The sequence below is a fragment of the Falco peregrinus genome, chromosome 3 (genome assembly GCF_023634155.1).
Source record: "Falco peregrinus isolate bFalPer1 chromosome 3, bFalPer1.pri, whole genome shotgun sequence".
In the NCBI taxonomy this organism is placed as follows: Eukaryota; Metazoa; Chordata; class Aves; order Falconiformes; family Falconidae; genus Falco; species Falco peregrinus.
In genome coordinates this window covers 49,347,964-49,365,941 of record NC_073723.1, presented here as the reverse complement: position 1 = coordinate 49,365,941, position 17,978 = coordinate 49,347,964, and the positions used below count along the sequence as shown (strand labels likewise).

General features: G+C 39.0%; 1 protein-coding gene across 3 annotated transcripts in view; it reads right to left on the bottom strand.

Annotated features, from left to right (window-relative positions):
• Positions 1–17,360, bottom strand: part of RB1CC1 (RB1 inducible coiled-coil 1) — a 77,862-nt gene extending 60,502 nt beyond the window's left edge. For 2 of the 3 annotated variants that reach the window (XM_055799083.1, XM_055799085.1), the window contains exons 1-4: positions 17,111–17,360; positions 4,632–4,744; positions 2,645–2,772; positions 66–192 (exon numbers count right to left, since the gene is read on the bottom strand). In XM_055799083.1, the coding sequence (XP_055655058.1) occupies positions 66–192; positions 2,645–2,715 (198 nt within the window). In that variant the 5' untranslated portion in view covers positions 2,716–2,772; positions 4,632–4,744; positions 17,111–17,360. Of the gene's footprint in view, positions 1–65; positions 193–2,644; positions 2,773–4,631; positions 4,745–16,648; positions 16,813–17,110 lie in introns of those variants that run through there. The other variant, XM_055799084.1, reaches the window with a different exon arrangement.
• Positions 17,361–17,978: the final 618 nt, after the last annotated feature.

Sequence of the window (17,978 nt, the reverse complement as noted above, 5' to 3'; positions counted from 1 at the left end):
TAGTAAAACATCTTTTTCTTCCCCCTAAACTGACAGTTTAGACAAAGAATGCAGCATGCACTTACTGTTCCTGCACTGTAACTACACACTCTTCTGTCTGGTGCCATACACTCTCCTCCATTGACAACCAGTACTTGGTGCTGAATGGCAATCTTATACTTTGTTTGAATTGCATGTTTCAGATCAGCCACACTGGAAAAAAAATGGGCAAACATGATGACTAATAGAGATAGCTGACTTGTCTGTGTCAAAGAAGAACTTTTTTTTAAAAGACCTATTATTTTTCATTCTGCATAATGACATATTTCTAAGTTTTGTAAGTGCTGTACTGTGTTGCATTCCGGATATCAGCTAATAAGCTACCAGCTAAAAGATGACAGCCTCTGCATTACTAGTAAATTATCAGCAATCTTTTTCCAAGAAGATCTGATAATCCAGAATTTCAGCATGCAAAGTCACACCAAGCATTTAGGATAGTAACTGTAAAGTCATATTATGTTCTTTGAATATGTAGTTCATGAACTGCTAACTTACTGAAACCCTAGAAGGCAGCAAGAGTATTAACACTTCATTATGCATAATGTAAGCAATTTCACCTAATCAACTTTGATTTACTATACATCAAGTACAGTATGGCATTTAACAGAGAATTAAACAATCTATATATATGCAACATTCATATAAACATTACAGACACTTTTAATGAAGAAACAGTAGGTCAATAAAACATCCCTGTTTTAGTTCACCACCCTTGTACCTTTAATTCTGAGCGATGATATCTTCACTTTACTACTTACTTTACACAGTTCTAGACTGTCTTGAAGACACAGGCAAACACCAAACTGAACAAGAATTTACTAATATGATATAGTAACTGACCCAAACTATAAAGCACTGGGGTAGAACCTGTGCAAAGGTATTAAAAAGCTTCAGAGTATCAAGTGAATAACCAATATAAGCAACAATGGTTTTAATATAACTGGCAGGAAGTATAATGATATTACTGGCTATATGGTACTTGAAAAATAAGATCAGTTATCTAAAACAACCACGATTCAATACCACATTGTGAATTCACTACAAAGGAAACTATGCTACAGTAAGCATTCACCTACCACCTCCATGGTCTTTGGGAAGGTAGATCGGCCTGTCTGCATCCACAGAAACAGGCAAAGAACCCAAGAAAGTTAAGTCTTGCTAGAAAGAGCAAGTCTATATATACACAGATATACAGAACAAGAAGTTAAACTGTTCAACTGAAGTCTTGGATTTTGTGTGGGTCAGACATTGGAAAGTTTGTCCCTCAAAGAACTATTCGCAACTGAGCAAAGTGTCAGCCCATACCTGACTATTAGGTACCTGGTCTGGCAATTCAGATGCCATACCTCACTCACCATTATTTAGGAACAGAATGTCTCAATGTACCACAAAGCATAGAGGGGTGCTAACACATCTGCTAAGGACCCAACCAATCCAGAATGGCCGAGACTAAATGCTTCATGCTCAACAATACCCTGAGTGTCAGTAGGTGTTGCAGAAGAGCAGACAAAAATAAACGGTGCAGGCAGTCTTAGGGGCCTTCCACACCAAACAAGTTTCAAAATCCAAACTCACTTGTTGAGTCATGAAAATTGCAAACAGGAATTCAGGAGAAAGGAAACAATGGATGTGAGCACAAAATCCATGGTAGAACTCTTTCAAGCACAGTTACTTGCAACTCATTCATCACTGACAGAATATGAAGACAGCAGGTAAGCTTGGCTCTTGCTAGCTCCAATGTGCATGGGCTATCAGACTGCACACAATTCATTTATTAGATCAGTCCCACGTGAGAACAAGGAAAAAAAGATACAATACATCCAGTATTTCTTAGACCTCTCTAAAAGCTTCTTTATATTTGCAAGATGCTTTTAATGTGCAGTGAAATTAATACACATAGGAAAGCTGCTGGGGCTTAACTGTGATTCTGTAACACTGCTCATGCTTAAAGCAGCTGGACATTCAGAAATTCATGTTTTGCACATGAAATGCTCTAAAACATTTTGGAGCCTTACAACAGAGGACAGAACCAACTTTTACCCATCCTGGATATGAGACAAAAACCTGCATGCCAGTTCTTTAGCATCCAGTCTAAAAATATTACAGAGCACACACTTTCTTCAGGATGTATATATACTGACAGGAAAAAGAGCAATTTGCAGAATTTCTTCTACAATGCTAGTCAGTAAAAAAAATAAACATTTTACAGAGGAATCCTGAATAAAAATGCCATCCAATAAAAGGTCACAGAAAATCAGAAGTTTTTCTGACAGTTTTTCCAAAAAGGAAACATAACACCAGAATCAGTTAAGAGTAGGTCATCCTCTGTCACTGCCCCAGAAAGTAAATAACCTCTCCACTCTTTCATGGGACCTCAGACACACACAATCACTTGCAAGGCATTGCAAATGCTAATAAATAAATCTAAAAAGCAGAACACAAATCCCAAATTCACTCAAATACATGAAAACCTAGAAGATAACTACATGGACATACTAAAAAACAACTGACTATAATCTCTCCAGAACTCAGCATACAAAAAGTATATATAGTCTTTAATGTAAAAAAAAACCAACACAAATAGGCAATTAATTTACTTTCTTACTTTTGTACAGCAAGTTCCGTATCAAAGGTAAGGGTAGTTCCAGTGTTGACCAAAAATACATACAGCTTCATGATGATTTCTTTAGGTCTCTGAAGTTTGTAAGTTCCACTGCTAAAATCATTTAGAAACTGAAAAAAAGATTCCAAGTGTTAGTTTCACATATCAGTTATGAAAAGCATGTACATGCTTTTGAAAAAATGTTTTTAGATATGTAGTAGGTGAATGGATCGGCTCTTTATCCATTACTAAACATAAAGATGCTCCTCTGACCAGGAACATGGGCAAAGTAAGCCTCTGCACATACAAATGGTTAAAAGAACCAGAGGTCACCATCTCAGATCATTTACCTGGCTTTTCTCACTTATGAAATGCCTTTTAAAGCCTCAGAGAGTTATTTCCAGACATCTTTTCTAGATTTTGCATGATCTATGCTTCAATTTCTCAACTTAAAGCTACAAAGTCTATCTGCTCACTACTATCCCTATCCATAGATTTTTAACTGAGACATACAGAAGCATTAGCAAAAACCAAAAAGTATCAAAGATATGTAGTTTTCTTTTTGTATCTCTTCATAATTAAGTAATAGTTTTAAAAAAAGTATTTTCCTCTTTCCAGCACTAGCTAGATCTGTGGCTCCTGTCTTTGTTGCTAGTAGCAAATATGGAGCAATTGAGAAAGAAAGCGAGGTCCCACACATTGGAAGCATTTTCAGTCCTGTACCCTACAAGCATCCGGATGACCGTCTATAAACACGTTTTCTCCATTGCACATAACATGAAAAAGTAATGAACTGCTTTGTAAATCATTTGAGATTTAATCTGAGATTTTATCACTGAAACACTCCACACTTCTGAGCCTTTTTTTCTTCTCCATAGTAGCTCAGAAGTTTATGAATAATTTCCTCCACACTAACAGGGTTGCTGCAGGAGTAAAACTAGCACTGCAGTCAGTAATGACCTGAATTTTTTATTTTTTTAATGTGGAAGGAGTTATGAAAAGTTAGGCTGCAAAAGTTTTACCCACTAAGCAATGTTCTTCTATCATTATAAACATTACTTTTCGGATTAAATTACTTCACAGGAAACTTAATTTCCACCTTCCCTGAAACGTGAACAGGACACATACACAAGGTCTACACAGCTAACTATTACCCTAAAATGAGTCCGAATTTGCATTTATCTTTTTGCCTACACAGAGGAAAAACTGATAAACTATACAGAAAAATAACAAACATATTAAAATGGAGAGGGGGAGAAGTTTTACCAGAGTAATAATTCCAGAAAGTCAAAAGAGCTTTCTAATTTTCAAGCATTAATAACAGTGCATAAACTAGTCAAAACATGCATTTTTACAAGGCTTCAGAAACAGAACCATATCAAATAAAAAAGCCCCAGCTAAAGATCCAATCTGAATTGAGATTTGTTGTCTTTACACTTAATTCTTCAGTGGCACCAGTTCTAACTTACATCAGAAAATACTCCACAAAGTTATTAGATAAAGAAGAACTGCTGAACATCAAGAACAAGCTAGCAATAATTTATTACTAAATTATTTGGCCTAAGTTACAGAATTACATCAGCCTCATGCACACAGAAAAACTCCTTTTTATATAGGGTATATTTGTGACCGTGTCCCACGTACAATTGGAAACAAGCGTTAAATAACACAATGCTTAAAGCAAGCACCATGGAGCATCCACCAAAAAAAGCTCTTTTCCATTTAAGCAAAGTAAAGGGTTGTATGGTATCTAGTTTTCATAGCAACATTATTTTCCAAGCTGAAGTGATATTTACAAGAGAATCTGTCTGGAAACCTCACATACATAAAGTGAAATTTTAATTAAACATTTACCTCTCCATACCTTAACACTAAAGCTAACTATTTAAAACACAGAAAAAAATATTATCAAGAACAAAAATATTTATGACAGTATCTGCCACGCATAAATCAGCAGTCTCAAGATTTTTAACTTCAAGCAAAGAATTACCTCCAGGCACTATACAAAGCTATCACCTTCTTCAGGAGGAGAATAAATGCACACATTTGCTCTGCTTGATTTTTGGCCACACAGTAGCATGGCTGTTCAAAGCCAGAGATGATCTGCAAAGAAAAGATACAGAATGCAATTACAGGTGTTATTAACATGTCAGGATTTTATGGTCATCATCACATCTAATCCAGAAATCAGCGTATGTCAATGCCAGAAAGAACAATGAAGTGGTAACACTTTTTTGTTAGTTAATAATGCTATCCAGTTGCAAGCCCACTCAAAACTGCTACATACCTGAATATTTTTGCCCATAAATTTAGTTAAAAATAACCATTAAAAATATTCTTCAGTATTTACAAAGAGGCAAATTTAGTTCACTAAAAAGAATTGCTTGTACTTCCATTAACTGAACGTATTTTTCAGAACTGGCACAAAATGTGATCTGATACTAAGAGCAACAGAGGAAGTCATAAAAAAAGCAATTTATCTAAGAAAATTCAGTGTAAAAAGGCACACATACTACTGCTGTTGAATGAACAGTCTTATCCTGCAGCTGTATCTAACAGATCCCTCCAGGAATCAGCATCACCTTCCTTACCTGAAACAAGGTAACCTTGTTTGCTAAGCTATTCACCTATTTTCAAAACATTTGTTAGATTTTTTTTGTTTGTTTTAATAAACTGAAGATGTTACCATTCCCAGCTGCTTGTCACTGGCATCCTTTGTCAGGGGCTTTCTCTCCCAGAACTGCTGTTTAAACTATAATGGAAACTACAACAATCAAAATGAGCCAGATCAGCAAAGGTGGTCTTTTTAGGCTACCCTAGTTTATTTTAACTGTTATTAGTTAAGTAACAGTGCCAAAATAGAAGGAGCACTTGGCAAGGAAAGCAGTAATGAGCAGCTGGGCTCAGGGCAGTCAGGCAAGCGCACAATCAAACTCTGAACTGCAAACATTATTTCTATCATGTTAATACCCTAGCAAGCTTTCTGAGAAGATGATCAGGTACTATAAAGGGTGATAATCCACTACTAAAAATAGGTTTGCTGAAGCCTGAAAACCATTAGAACATGTAAATCATTTTATACAACTCATGTTACTAATGGTAAATAAAAAACCTTTATCTTAAATTTGAAAGACTTATGAAAAAGGAAAAAAATTACCCAGCCATCCCATGTATTTTACATTCATGGAACAGATAGCACTTTGTTAGGCTGTTATTTCAGCATTATCTTCCTCCTTCCTGTCCACTTCTCCTTTTATCCTATGCAAAATGCACACACATCACCTTGTCAGAAGCAAAGGTACAGCAAAAGGGAAAAAAGCAATATGATTAAGTACCACCATTGGAAAACCAGTAACTCAAGTGTCCTCCTTCTGTTTATCTATCAATAGTGAGTAGTTGTACTTGAACAAAATCAATTTCTGACTTGCTTCTGATCAAAGTAATGCACATTAACACAAATAACAAAAAACTACTGAAACACTTTGCCACAAAGTAGAATCACAACACTATAATCTATCCTTCTAATTCCTTTGCAACCATTAAGTAATCAAAGAACAATTGTCATTTCTTCCACACAGCATTTCAACAAACAGTCCTGGGGTGACAAAACTACACTTAACACAGGCAGGACAAATTTATATTAAGTTACTCATTACAGAAAAAGGGGTGGGGGGATGGGGAAGTAGAATTCACCCACTCCAAAGGTTGCCAAAAATTTCAGTGAGGACTTCCACAAACCAAAGAATCATGTGAAGGAAAGTTTCAGAGAATATGTGCCTTTAACACCAAGCTTTCCTGCAGATTCACCGGTGCCCAATAATGGCAGGTTGCACCCCCTCATCAGCAGGAACTATGTTAAGTGGCTCTCTCCAGCTGCCTGTTTTCACAGCAGTGGACAAAACCAAATTTTGAGAGCTCTCCCTAGTCTTGCATCTCTGGAGAACATCTGGCTGTGTCTGGCAAAGTCCAAGATTAGTTAAATGGGGAGATGTATGAAAACCAGTCACAGTTGTCTATGTCTCTTTTCTTTGAAAGGTCAGGTTACAGCAGACTGTTGCAAGCAAGGTCAGCTACGTATCACAAACTAGCCTTTAAGTTTGTTCCCAATATTCAAGAATATTATGATTCAGCAGTAACACAAATTTTTAACATAAGCGTTGAGTGAAAGTCAGGCATCATCAAGCTTCAAAAAAAAAATATATCCATGAACACACACACTTTACTCCTCTGTTTGTATTGCCTCAAAAGGCCATTAAGAGAATTGTGGACTTTAGCATTATACTGTTAAAAGTTTCAAGCTTTTTAGCATTACACTGCTGAAACTATTTTAATAGAGGTTGGACAATTACTAAATTTGACAGCTACTGAAGACAGAGCTGCTAACTAAATAATCAGACAAACTGTAATAAAATGACTAATCCACCCAGATTATTTGTTTGAACTGTGACTTGCAGCATTAGATCCTGCTATCATGTAAACTAGATCATTCAAATTATGGCATGGAAGCTTGTACGATCAATAGCCATGAATTATCACTAACACCATTACAAAAAATAGCTGAAAAGTTTGAAAAGGAAATTTCTGTAGCAGCTGTCAGAGCGGACAGAAGATAGCAGGCATGTAAGAGAGGACAAAAACAAAAGAACAGCACAAAGAAGAAAAAACTTTCAGAATTAATTCAGAAGATATGTATTTTGTTACATTAGCTAAAAAAACACCAGAATCAACCATGAATATGTTATGCTGGTTGTAACATTTATTTCACTGCTATGCATTGTGTTTACATTGAGATGCAATTACTCCATCTGCTTTACTTCATGGAAGTATTGCAAGGTTTTCCTATCCAATATATTCAAAACAGTACTTCTGAAGTCTGTTGATCAATACTTTCAGTGCATGTTGTTTAGAAGGTTTGAAATTTTGTGTACTTCAGAACATGCTCTTTGTTACATCTGTAAACAAAACTGCCTATTTACAAACCTTTCCTTTTTGTAATTGCAGTACAGAAGTCATGGGCTTTACAGCACTCAACAAATAATCCAAATAATATTAATCATCTATTTCTGCCCGGAAGTGCAGAATCCCTGCTCCATTATTCAATTCGGTTACATTGTTTCACAGTACAATTCTTTCAAATGTCAAAAACTCAAAACAATGAAGTATGGCCTTCCAGGTAGGACAAAGAAATCAACATTCATGCTGTTTGGGTTTAAAGGGGCATTATCAACTTCACTTTGAAGTCATTTAAGTTCCTTCTACAATATCCCAATATTTATGTTCATGCACATGTTTTTGACATCTCATATCCCATACCTCCTTTATAAACCCAATTACAAGCTAAACTTAAGCAAATTAAGTTATTAATACATTTTTCTTTAACTCCTTGGAATTTAAACTACACTATGCCGAAGTCATGGCTTTCCTTCAAATTTCCTTTAAACTTCCATCTTCTACATCAGCAGCATAAGGTATCTTGCTTTTTGTGCCTGGGGCTGCTTTACATCTGCACTGTAAGGGCCATACTTATCAAAGCTTCAACTCTAGAGTCACAAAGGACCAAAAGGCCCAAACTCTTTTCCCCCCCATATGTCTCCTGGTTGGAAAGGGCTCAACTCCAAAAGCAGACAGACAGAACTTGCTTAACAACCTAAGCAAGGCAAGACTCTCACTCTTCACTCAGAAGCCCTGCAATTCCACATTGCTAATTATTAGACATCCACATAGCTCTGTATGGACATTATCTGTATGCTACTAATAGAGGAAGTTTGTCTTCTCTTCCTACAGACCAGCTGAGGTTATATTGCAAGTAAGAGCGCCTCCAATATGAGTCATAAATAATACCCCTGACTACAAGGGTCAGGTGCCTTACAGGACACCGCTGCAGAATTCCTGCCTGTCAAAAGGGCAATTCATCTGCGGCAAAGGCTGACAAGTCTGTCATGTGCTTGAAAGACTCAAATGCTATTCCTCATTCACTGAATATCTTACCTGGAGAACATTTTTCCCTCAAGGAGAATATACTTTTATTACCTCTGGAAACGGGGAGCCAGATCTGGGACGCATTAACATCTTACTAAGCTGTGCTTCTGTTTCCATACAGCAAATCTTAAGGTTCGTATTCAAAATCCTGCAATTCCTGTGATTTCACCCTCCTCTCTTCTCAGAGCAGGATTCCCTGTTTCACTTCCAACTTAAGCAACTCTACAACAGCCAAAGGTACAAGACTAGCGCAGAATGTTCCTTCCAATTTGTTTTTCTTCTACAAACCTGTCTTCTACCTATATTTCCTTTGCTTTTTTAGATACCCTTCTCAAAAAATGTTCTCTTGATCCAATTTGCATACCTCACCTCATAACCGAAGGATTTTATACCACATAAATCCTAGTATCAAAGGAAAACTTTAAAGAGCTTGAAGCTGAATTTAAGGAAACTAACACCTTCATGTTAGTTGTAAAATTATCTCTAAAAGCAGACTTCAAGGAGCTTTCTTCAATACTGCATCTAATCAGAAATACCACCACCACAACAGACAGAATGACCTCGTTATGAGGGCACACATTCTTAACTAATGCTTTTAGCAACAGAAATGGCTTCATTTCTAAAACACAGCACAAGTGTATACCCTTAACTGGACAACTGAGTGTTGAAAGGAAACATGTTTTAAAAGCCTCTTAAGTTTAAGAAGTAAATCTTAAAAAAAAAACCAAAACCTAAACTATGTGATAGTAGGGCTGCTCCTGACTCAGTTTCAGAGAATTTCAACCCCCACTCTTCCAAAATAAATTTATCCAGATGACCACATCTAACCACCAAGATACATGTTACTCCAGGTGAAGATCCTATCTCCCATTAGCACCTTATATCAAAGCCTATAAACCTTGTGTTCAAGCCGCACTAGTCTTAAAGAAAGGCTGTCAATCCCTGACATCTGTAAGGTGCCATCTGGAGCTCTATTTATACTGTGTTGAGATGTGCATCAGGCACAGAGGCAGTTACTTAATTACAGCATCTCCAAAAGTCACTGTGTTGTTAACAGCTCTTCAACTCAGTAAAGCAAGTCTTTTGCACTCAACCCAAGAACCAAGCTGCAATTCTGCACAGCAACCAGGAAATGTGCCTAAGTCCCTAGTTCCCAATTCACTAAAGAGAAATTCCAAAACTCAGTAATTCAGTATACAGTAATTCACAGCATATGAGGCTTTTGTTTTTCCCCTCTTTTAGATGAATCATTTTACACAATATCAACTTAATACTGAAGATTTACAGATCATCCCCACATTCAGAGTTGCTCCTCATTCAGCAAAGTAGGTGCAGCCATACCTTCACAGATCCTCAACATTATCAACAGTGGAACAGCAGGAGATCAAAATCAACTGCACCTGGGCAGGTAAGAAAACATCGTGCATTAAAGAGTAGCTTTTAAATTGGCATGGCCCAAAACAATGCAGCTTCTTACAAGTTCAGACAACTTATATTGTGGGTTCTAGGAAAGCGATAGTTTCAGACTATGAGGCAACAAGCCCATTATTAGGCATTGGATCATGATTCTATATGTACATAATTATAAAACTTCAGATCTGAGTGTTAGCATCTATTTACATTGCAGTTTTCACTCATTTGAGGAGCTGCCAAAACACAATCCAAATAATGGGTCAGACAAGTTTTTTTTTGTTACTGTTGGAGGAGGAAAAGTAAAAAATTTTACATTTTCCAAAACCCCACATCTCTTACCTGACAAGAAGTTCACTTTCTGTGCCTCAGTCAACAAGTACAAGTCAGAAAAAAAATCAAGCGTTTCTGACTTTCCTATTGCTAGGGAACAGCCCACAGCCTGCTAAAGTACCCTTTTTCTTTCTTTTTTTCTTTTTAATTGATGGAAACAGTCTTTCCACAGCTGTCTGACTTGTTTTTTGACAAAGTTAAGCAAAGGTTTTGTCAGCCTTTTTTTTTTTTTAACGTATAGTTTTGACATTTCAAAAGCATTTGTAGACACAAGTCTCTCCCCAATTACAGTGATTAATACATTCACTTTGCAAAGAATCATGCTTTTGGGTACATGGAGCTTCAGGTGGTTTTATTCAAGTTCCCAACTGACTCCATACTGGTGGGAAGGTTCTCCCTGTAGACATAGTCTTTAAAAATAATTAGCATGCAAAATCTCACAGTGTTTGCAAACAATTCTACATGAAATAGCCAACAAAAATCCCTTTATTTCTTACACCAAACTCAGACAAGTCAGCACCAATGCATATTTCACTAACACTCTCCAGTTAACCAAGACCATAATCATATAAACAGTGGTTATACTAAGAGCACCAGACTTAAGAATTCCTTCCCTCAGCCACTTCTGCTCCTGTCCCTACAGCAGCTTTCAGTGGTACAACTTCACAAACTACCATGGACTAAACTGGATCACTTTGCTCTAACAAGCTAGAAACAGCATACTTCCCCAGGTTACCGCTAGCTCAAATTAGTTCCATGATCCAATTCACTACACAGCTCCACAAACTGTTACACTACAACTAAGGCTGGAAAGAAGCTGATGAATACAGCACCGTTAGCCAAGAAGACAAGTCAGAATTCAGAATTTCCAGAAGGCATCATTCACATTCCTAACTGCCCATGCTATCATCAGTTATTAAGATAACTTCTGATAAATTGTAACCTATTAAAAAAAATGCCAGTATCCTCTTAAAAAGCAGGCTAAGATAACCCCAAAATGGGCAATCGCTACAGATGCAACTGAGGACAGTTTATCAAAATGTAGTCTATGAGGCTACTCCTCCTGCCCTCCCCTCTCCACACACACCATCATAATACTACAAGGGTTTTTTTTATGTGGATAGTACAAGGTAACTTGGCCAGACCTACTTTAAAGGATGAAAGCACAGAAAATAAGTCTGATAAAATGGCATTTCTTTCACAGGAATGAAAACACTACAGGTAGAAAATAAAGTAAAAGATTGACAATAATGAAATGTAAGACAAGTAAAGACCCTTGTGATTTATTTTGCCATTGTGATCCAATTGCCTACATAAAAGCCACAGGTTCTTCCTTAACCAATTTCTATTCATAAGCAGTCATATTTTAGAACAACATTAAACTTTTCTAGTAATAAAAATATCCACCACCATCTTGGTCAGCTGTTCAAATGATTAGCAACTTACAAACATCCATATGAATAAGAAAATTTTGAAACATGTTTGTAAGTTTAGCATTTGAACTTGCATGATCTAAATATGGAACTCCTCTAATTTTGCATTTTTAAGTTCCTTATAATTCACATCACACCCATGAACCCCCTCCTATTAATCAACTATTTTTTCCAGTGGTATCTGAAACAGACAAGTAAAGGCTGTAACATTCAAAAATCATATCTACATTTCTGGCAACAGAGCTTATACTCTATTTGCATGTTACATAGTTACAAATCACCTTCAGATCTCTATTGACATCAATCTGAACAAAGATAACAGCAACGTACTGAGCAATTAGAAAAGCTGCAGGATGGATTTAAAGAATATTAAATTTTACCTTATCTCAAGAAGATGTTTAGTAGTTTTCAACTGCCCTTCTTCATCTTTCTGGGATAAGTCTTTGGTAGTTTAAAACAGCTAACAATACATTAATAAATCCCTTTATGGGATATTACCAACTTGAGAACTATAATACCTGACAAAAAAAACCAAAAACAACACAACCACAACTGTCGAGATACTTCAACTGTACTCCTACCTTACTGTACTCTGGCTGTGCTGTTTGCAGCCATAACATGCATGTGAAATCATTATTATATTACATTTGTTCCTTGAAATTTATAGGGATTTTATCTCTTGAGTCTTTCACATAAATAAAGGAAAGTTTACACATTACACCCCCTCTTTTCATTCAGACAGAAATGAGAATTTGGAGCCGTATTTTCTTTTTTTGTTTAAAAAACAATTCATTGGGTTTGAATCAACTGTCTTTCAATCAGTGGACAACACAAATATTTGTAAAGATTTTTTTTTAATTATAATAGCCAATTCGGTCATCTTGAGTTTACTAGCAGGAAACCTGCAATATCACATAAGCATAATATATTAGAAGAGAGCTGCTAGTCCAGTTACACAATATATTCTTATATAAGAACCTCCACTTCATCTGAATTTAATAAAAATACACACTCTGGAGGATGGAAGGAAAACTGTATAAATAATATAAGCACCATTTTGTCAGTGTGAACTGTTTATCCTAGGCACAACTACACTAAATAAGGGTCAAATATCCACAGTTTTGACATATCACCACAGCTACTTGGCCATCAACCAACCCCCCCAAAAAAATTGAGATAAACCACTGACATTTAGAGTCCCTGCAATATCAGGAACACATCGCCATTCAAATAAAGAGCAAAAATTGCTGCAGCCATATCTACAATATATGTAATACACAAAAAGCATATTTTACAAGACTAGCATGAACATATTCAATCATACAATGAAGTGGCAGATAAGTCAGTTACAAAAGAACAAACACCAAATCAAAATAAAATTTGGGAATTTAGGAGCAGCTACCTCAAATGTTCAGAAATCACATCTCAGCAAAGTGCCATTCTTAATTTATGTTTTAGCTCTGCTAAGAGTGGTCTGATTTAATATAAATAAACCTTTTAATTAGTTCTTCAATGATGCTTTCATCTCTAAAATATACATTGTTTTCAATCTGTTCAAACTGAAAACAGTATACTGGTTTTTCAAACACATCTTCAAGAATAATAATGAAGATCGGTGTATTGTGTTTCTATCACACAGCTACTAGTTTCACTTAATCCTTCCAAATAAAAAGAACAGGCAATTTTTAAACACTGAATATATTATTTTACCACCACTACAACTTCCCTACTCTCCTGAAAAAGCAAAAATGCTGTTTCAAAAATAAGTCTTTGGTGGTAAGAAAACATGAGATATTTCTTAACAAGAAAATAAAAGCATGGTCTATAGTCAGAGACCCATTAGAACCATGTTTAAGCAAAGATGCTCTCACACATCATCCTTATTATTGGACCTACGGCATTACACAGCAAGGCAGGTGCAGGACATTTGGAACCAGACTAGTCAACAAAGCAGTTTAATATTTTACCTTCAAACAGCAAGTAATCAATGCAGGTCAGAAAGAAATTAATATAACACTTAAACAAGTCATTTCACACAAAGCAGACTACCACATTGGACAACAGCTAATTTTCTAGATGTATAAACTACTAGAGGTTTATATATAGCACCCTGTAATCATTTTACCTTGGCACAATAAAGACAGCAGGCCCAGCTGCAAACTGTGCTCCCAAATGATATTGTCAACATCTTGGATGCACGTAAAAATTCTACACTGAGCTGTTGCTTGACCTGGTAGTTTGAGCTCAGAACCCTACTGGAACTGCGGACTGTAAACCTGAACAACAAAAAGGAAATACATACCTGGAGATGGGCAGAAGACAAGCACAAATTGCCCTGATGTTCCAGGTGGTGTAGATACTACTTATGTATTATTAACAATTTAGTTATGCTCAAATCCCATTAGAAAACACACTAAAGTACATCCACTTCCAACCATGCTTACAAATGAGAATAGAAAGAGCTGATACGTGGCTACGATGCCTTCCAACTTCTCTTTCAACTGAACTAAAAACTAAATTAGAAGTGGATTTGCAATATGAAATAACTTATAGACAAGTGACTTTCATAATAACTACAGAATGCTAATTAGCTAACAAAAACCATTGTTAGCAATTTCTCTATCAAAATGAATCACACGTAGTATTTTGCAACAAAGCATCCATGTAAGACTCTTTCAGCCTGTACACTGAAATAATTACTCTGACAAATCAGCTAAAAAACAGGTACTTTGTAATTCTAGCAATTACATAAATAATATACATATTAGTGATACCAAGCAGGCAAAAAAGTATCAGTGCATTCAATCAGATACTGCAGTATAATACAACATTATCATGTAAGTTGGCATCTTAGGATACCATCAGTAGGGTTCTTGAAAGTAGCAGGGTATCAAAAATTTCCTTTTTTTTCCCCTCTTCAGAAATTCCTCATATAACATCATCGTGCTGCAGACCAAAATGAAGATCACAACTTTCTTGAGCAATATGCATACGCAGGAGACACATGACTGCTTGGACACTGTCCAAATGACTCTGAAGTAGCTTGTGTGACAGCCGGGGTTACACAGGCTATAGTTTTTCTTTCTGACTTGCTTCACTTTACCACAATATGGGAATGAATCCAGCCTGTGCAATAAAAGCCTCAAGACCCTCACACCACTCTGAGCAAGTCTTCCACAGAAACTACCTACCAGCTTAAAAGCAAATAAAGACTTAAAAACACACTGGTAACAAACTACTCTACAGGACAACATAAAGAAAAATTATTTCAAATGATCTTACTGTAACTGCCACTCTCTAATCAAAATGAAAAAAAAATAACATGTGCTACCTCCCATCCCCCCACATACACTCACCCCTTAACCAGAATAACCGAAATTTTAAGAAATATACTAATAATTTAGAAATTATTGTTTTCCCTAATTTTTGCAAGACTATGTAACCTTAGCTGCATTCACACAACATGCAGGGACAAACAATGTTTTAAACAGACACCAAAAAAGACCTCAGAATAACCCTTGCCCTCTTCTCCAGTCAGAGTGCAACTCTGCTGCGTATGCTTCTAATTATAAATATGGTAACATGACATGGAAAGAGAGACAGCCCCTCAAATATGATCTCAGAGACTAGTAACACAAGTCTGTGCTAAGCATAAGGCTAGATCAACACAGTACAGTGTAAGATAGGTTTACCCTTTTTTTTTAATTCCACAAAACATAAAGCCACTTGTACAAAGCATACAATAATATATTTCCAAAGTGCAATTAGGTCTACCTTACACTAATCCATTATCCCAAAAAATTGTTTGCATTTCCAGCTCTGTAACTGGCACAGCTGAAGTCCCCTGCCTCACTCACCAGTAAGCAGTTTTCTTTACTAGTCCCAACATAACAAAACCATTTTGAGTTCCTGACAGCATTTAGAATAAGTATGCTCTGCACACTTTCATTTAAACTACGCTTCATGATGTTTACACATCTAATTTCTTTCTTGTTAATATTTGCTTCATGGCACTAAAGTTTATGTTAGAACACTAGATAACAGTAAAGTCCTTTCCTCATGCACCTTCTCTTCTAAAAACTTCCCAAGGTACTAGGTATTAAGCATTCTTAACGTTTACAGCTTAAATACTCCATAATAGCACACAGGTTTTCTTTATTGTTATGCAGCATTTACAGCATCTACTGTTCCTCCCAGTACTTCATAGCTGTATGAACTTCAACTGTAAGAAGCATGTTTTCCAGCCTCATTATTTCTTCACCACCACTGAGGTACCTTTTACCATACAGCCAACCAAACACCTCCAGAAGTGTAAGTTCTTCTGTAAAGCCAATGGCATGAACTACTTCTAGCACAAATTTATGCGACTGGCAGAAAAAAATACTCAACCTCCTCATTCTCTCCCAGAAAGAAATAAAGGTGAAAGCTTTAAATACAAACCACAGGGAATGGCTCACAGCCAGAACATACCACTTTATTATCACTTTTTTTTTTGTCTGAAGTAATTAATAAAAAAACTATTATAAAAGGATTAAGCTAACATATCTGGGTCAGTTACAAGTATCTCAGGTTCAGATATTATGGGTTTTTTTCTATCCCTAGATGAAATTAAGTAAGAAACATGAGTACTACAAAGATCAATTAATTTTCCCAGCATTCATATTAGCTTTTCTACCTCTGGATCGCTGTCAACCAGAACTTCGGGGGGCACGCATCAACAAAAACGGCTGAAAGCCTACCACAAAGCAGTAACGACAAACCGACGGGGAAATTCAGGCACAATATATGCTTCCTCGGGAGCAGAAACAAGTAAACAACCGAGGGAAAGGCAGGACAACGGCTGTAAACACACCGCTTCTGCACGGCGCTCGTCCGACCGCTGCCGACGGCGGGCACGGAGGCGCAGCCGGGCTGAGTCATCCCTTGTAGTAACTTCATCGCCGATCACTCGCCCTGACAGCGGGGCCCCGGGCAGGGAGGCAGCACCCCGGCCCGCCCGGCGCTGCCCCTCCGCCAGCCCCGCAGTCGCTGCCCGCTGCCGCCGCCCCGGCCGAGCGGGAGTCACCCGGCCACCCCAGGACCGCCACCGGCAGCGCGACCCCGGTCCGCCCCGACCCCCGTCCCAGCGCTCTGTCGCCCGCCCCGCGGGTGCAGCCCCGCGCCCAGAGCCGGGACCGCCACCCCTTGCCAAGGCCGCCCTCCCGGTAACGGTGGGCCCGCCGGCGAGGTCCCCACCCTCTCCTCGGCTGGGAGGGGCCGAGAGGAGAAGCAGGGGGCAGCCGGGGCAGCCCGCGTCTCACCCGGCCGCACTCACCCGAGGGTCCCGCGGCAGCGCCGCGCATCTTGCGGCGGTGGCGGTGCGGCCCCCCCCCACCCCCTTCGCGGCCGGGCCCGGCGGCTTCGCAGGGACAGGCACCGCCCCAGCGGCCACGGCGGCCAGGTGGGGGGTGGTGGCGGCTGGCGGGCGCGGGAGGCGGCGGGGCCGGTGGGGCGGGATGGGGAACGCGGGGACGGGGAGTCCTGGCGCAGCCGCCGATGTTTGTTATTGTCGTCAGCCGCTTCCGGCCCCGGTGCATGCCGGGAGAGGGCGGCCCGGAGGAGGAACCGCGGGCCGGAAGCGGCGGCGGCGCGCGGGCCCGGGGGAGGCGGAAGTCACGCCCGCGCGCTCACCCCGGGAGACCCCGTGGACCGTTTGTTCGCGCAGAGGCGATGGCTTGGCCCGTGGGGATATGGATTCCGAGGCCTCCCCGGCTCGGGGCTATAGGCTGCTAGGCGTTGCCCCAGCGCGGGTAACGAGGCGGCAGCAGCCCTCCTCCAACTGAACGTTAAATCCGGGCGGGAGGGGGCGGCTCCAGGGGTACTCACCACCCAGGTCGGAGTCCTTTCCCTGCCCTGCAGGGGCCGCGGTGAAGGACTGGCGCCTGTGAGGGCTTAGGGAGCGTTTGACACGAAGCAGGAGGAAAGCTGCAGGGCAGGAAGCGGCCTCCTAGGCCTTGTCTCTAGAAAATGAAAGTAGCACATGTCGCTTTCATATTTCTCTGCTACTATAGGTTTCTGTGGAGGCTTAGCCTACTGAATGTTGAGGTGAGGACATAGGTACGTAAACTGGAGGAGAGTGGACTGGAGAGGGGTGCAAGGAAGCAGGTTCTTTAGCTTGGAACTGCAGGTGGGGATCGGGATGC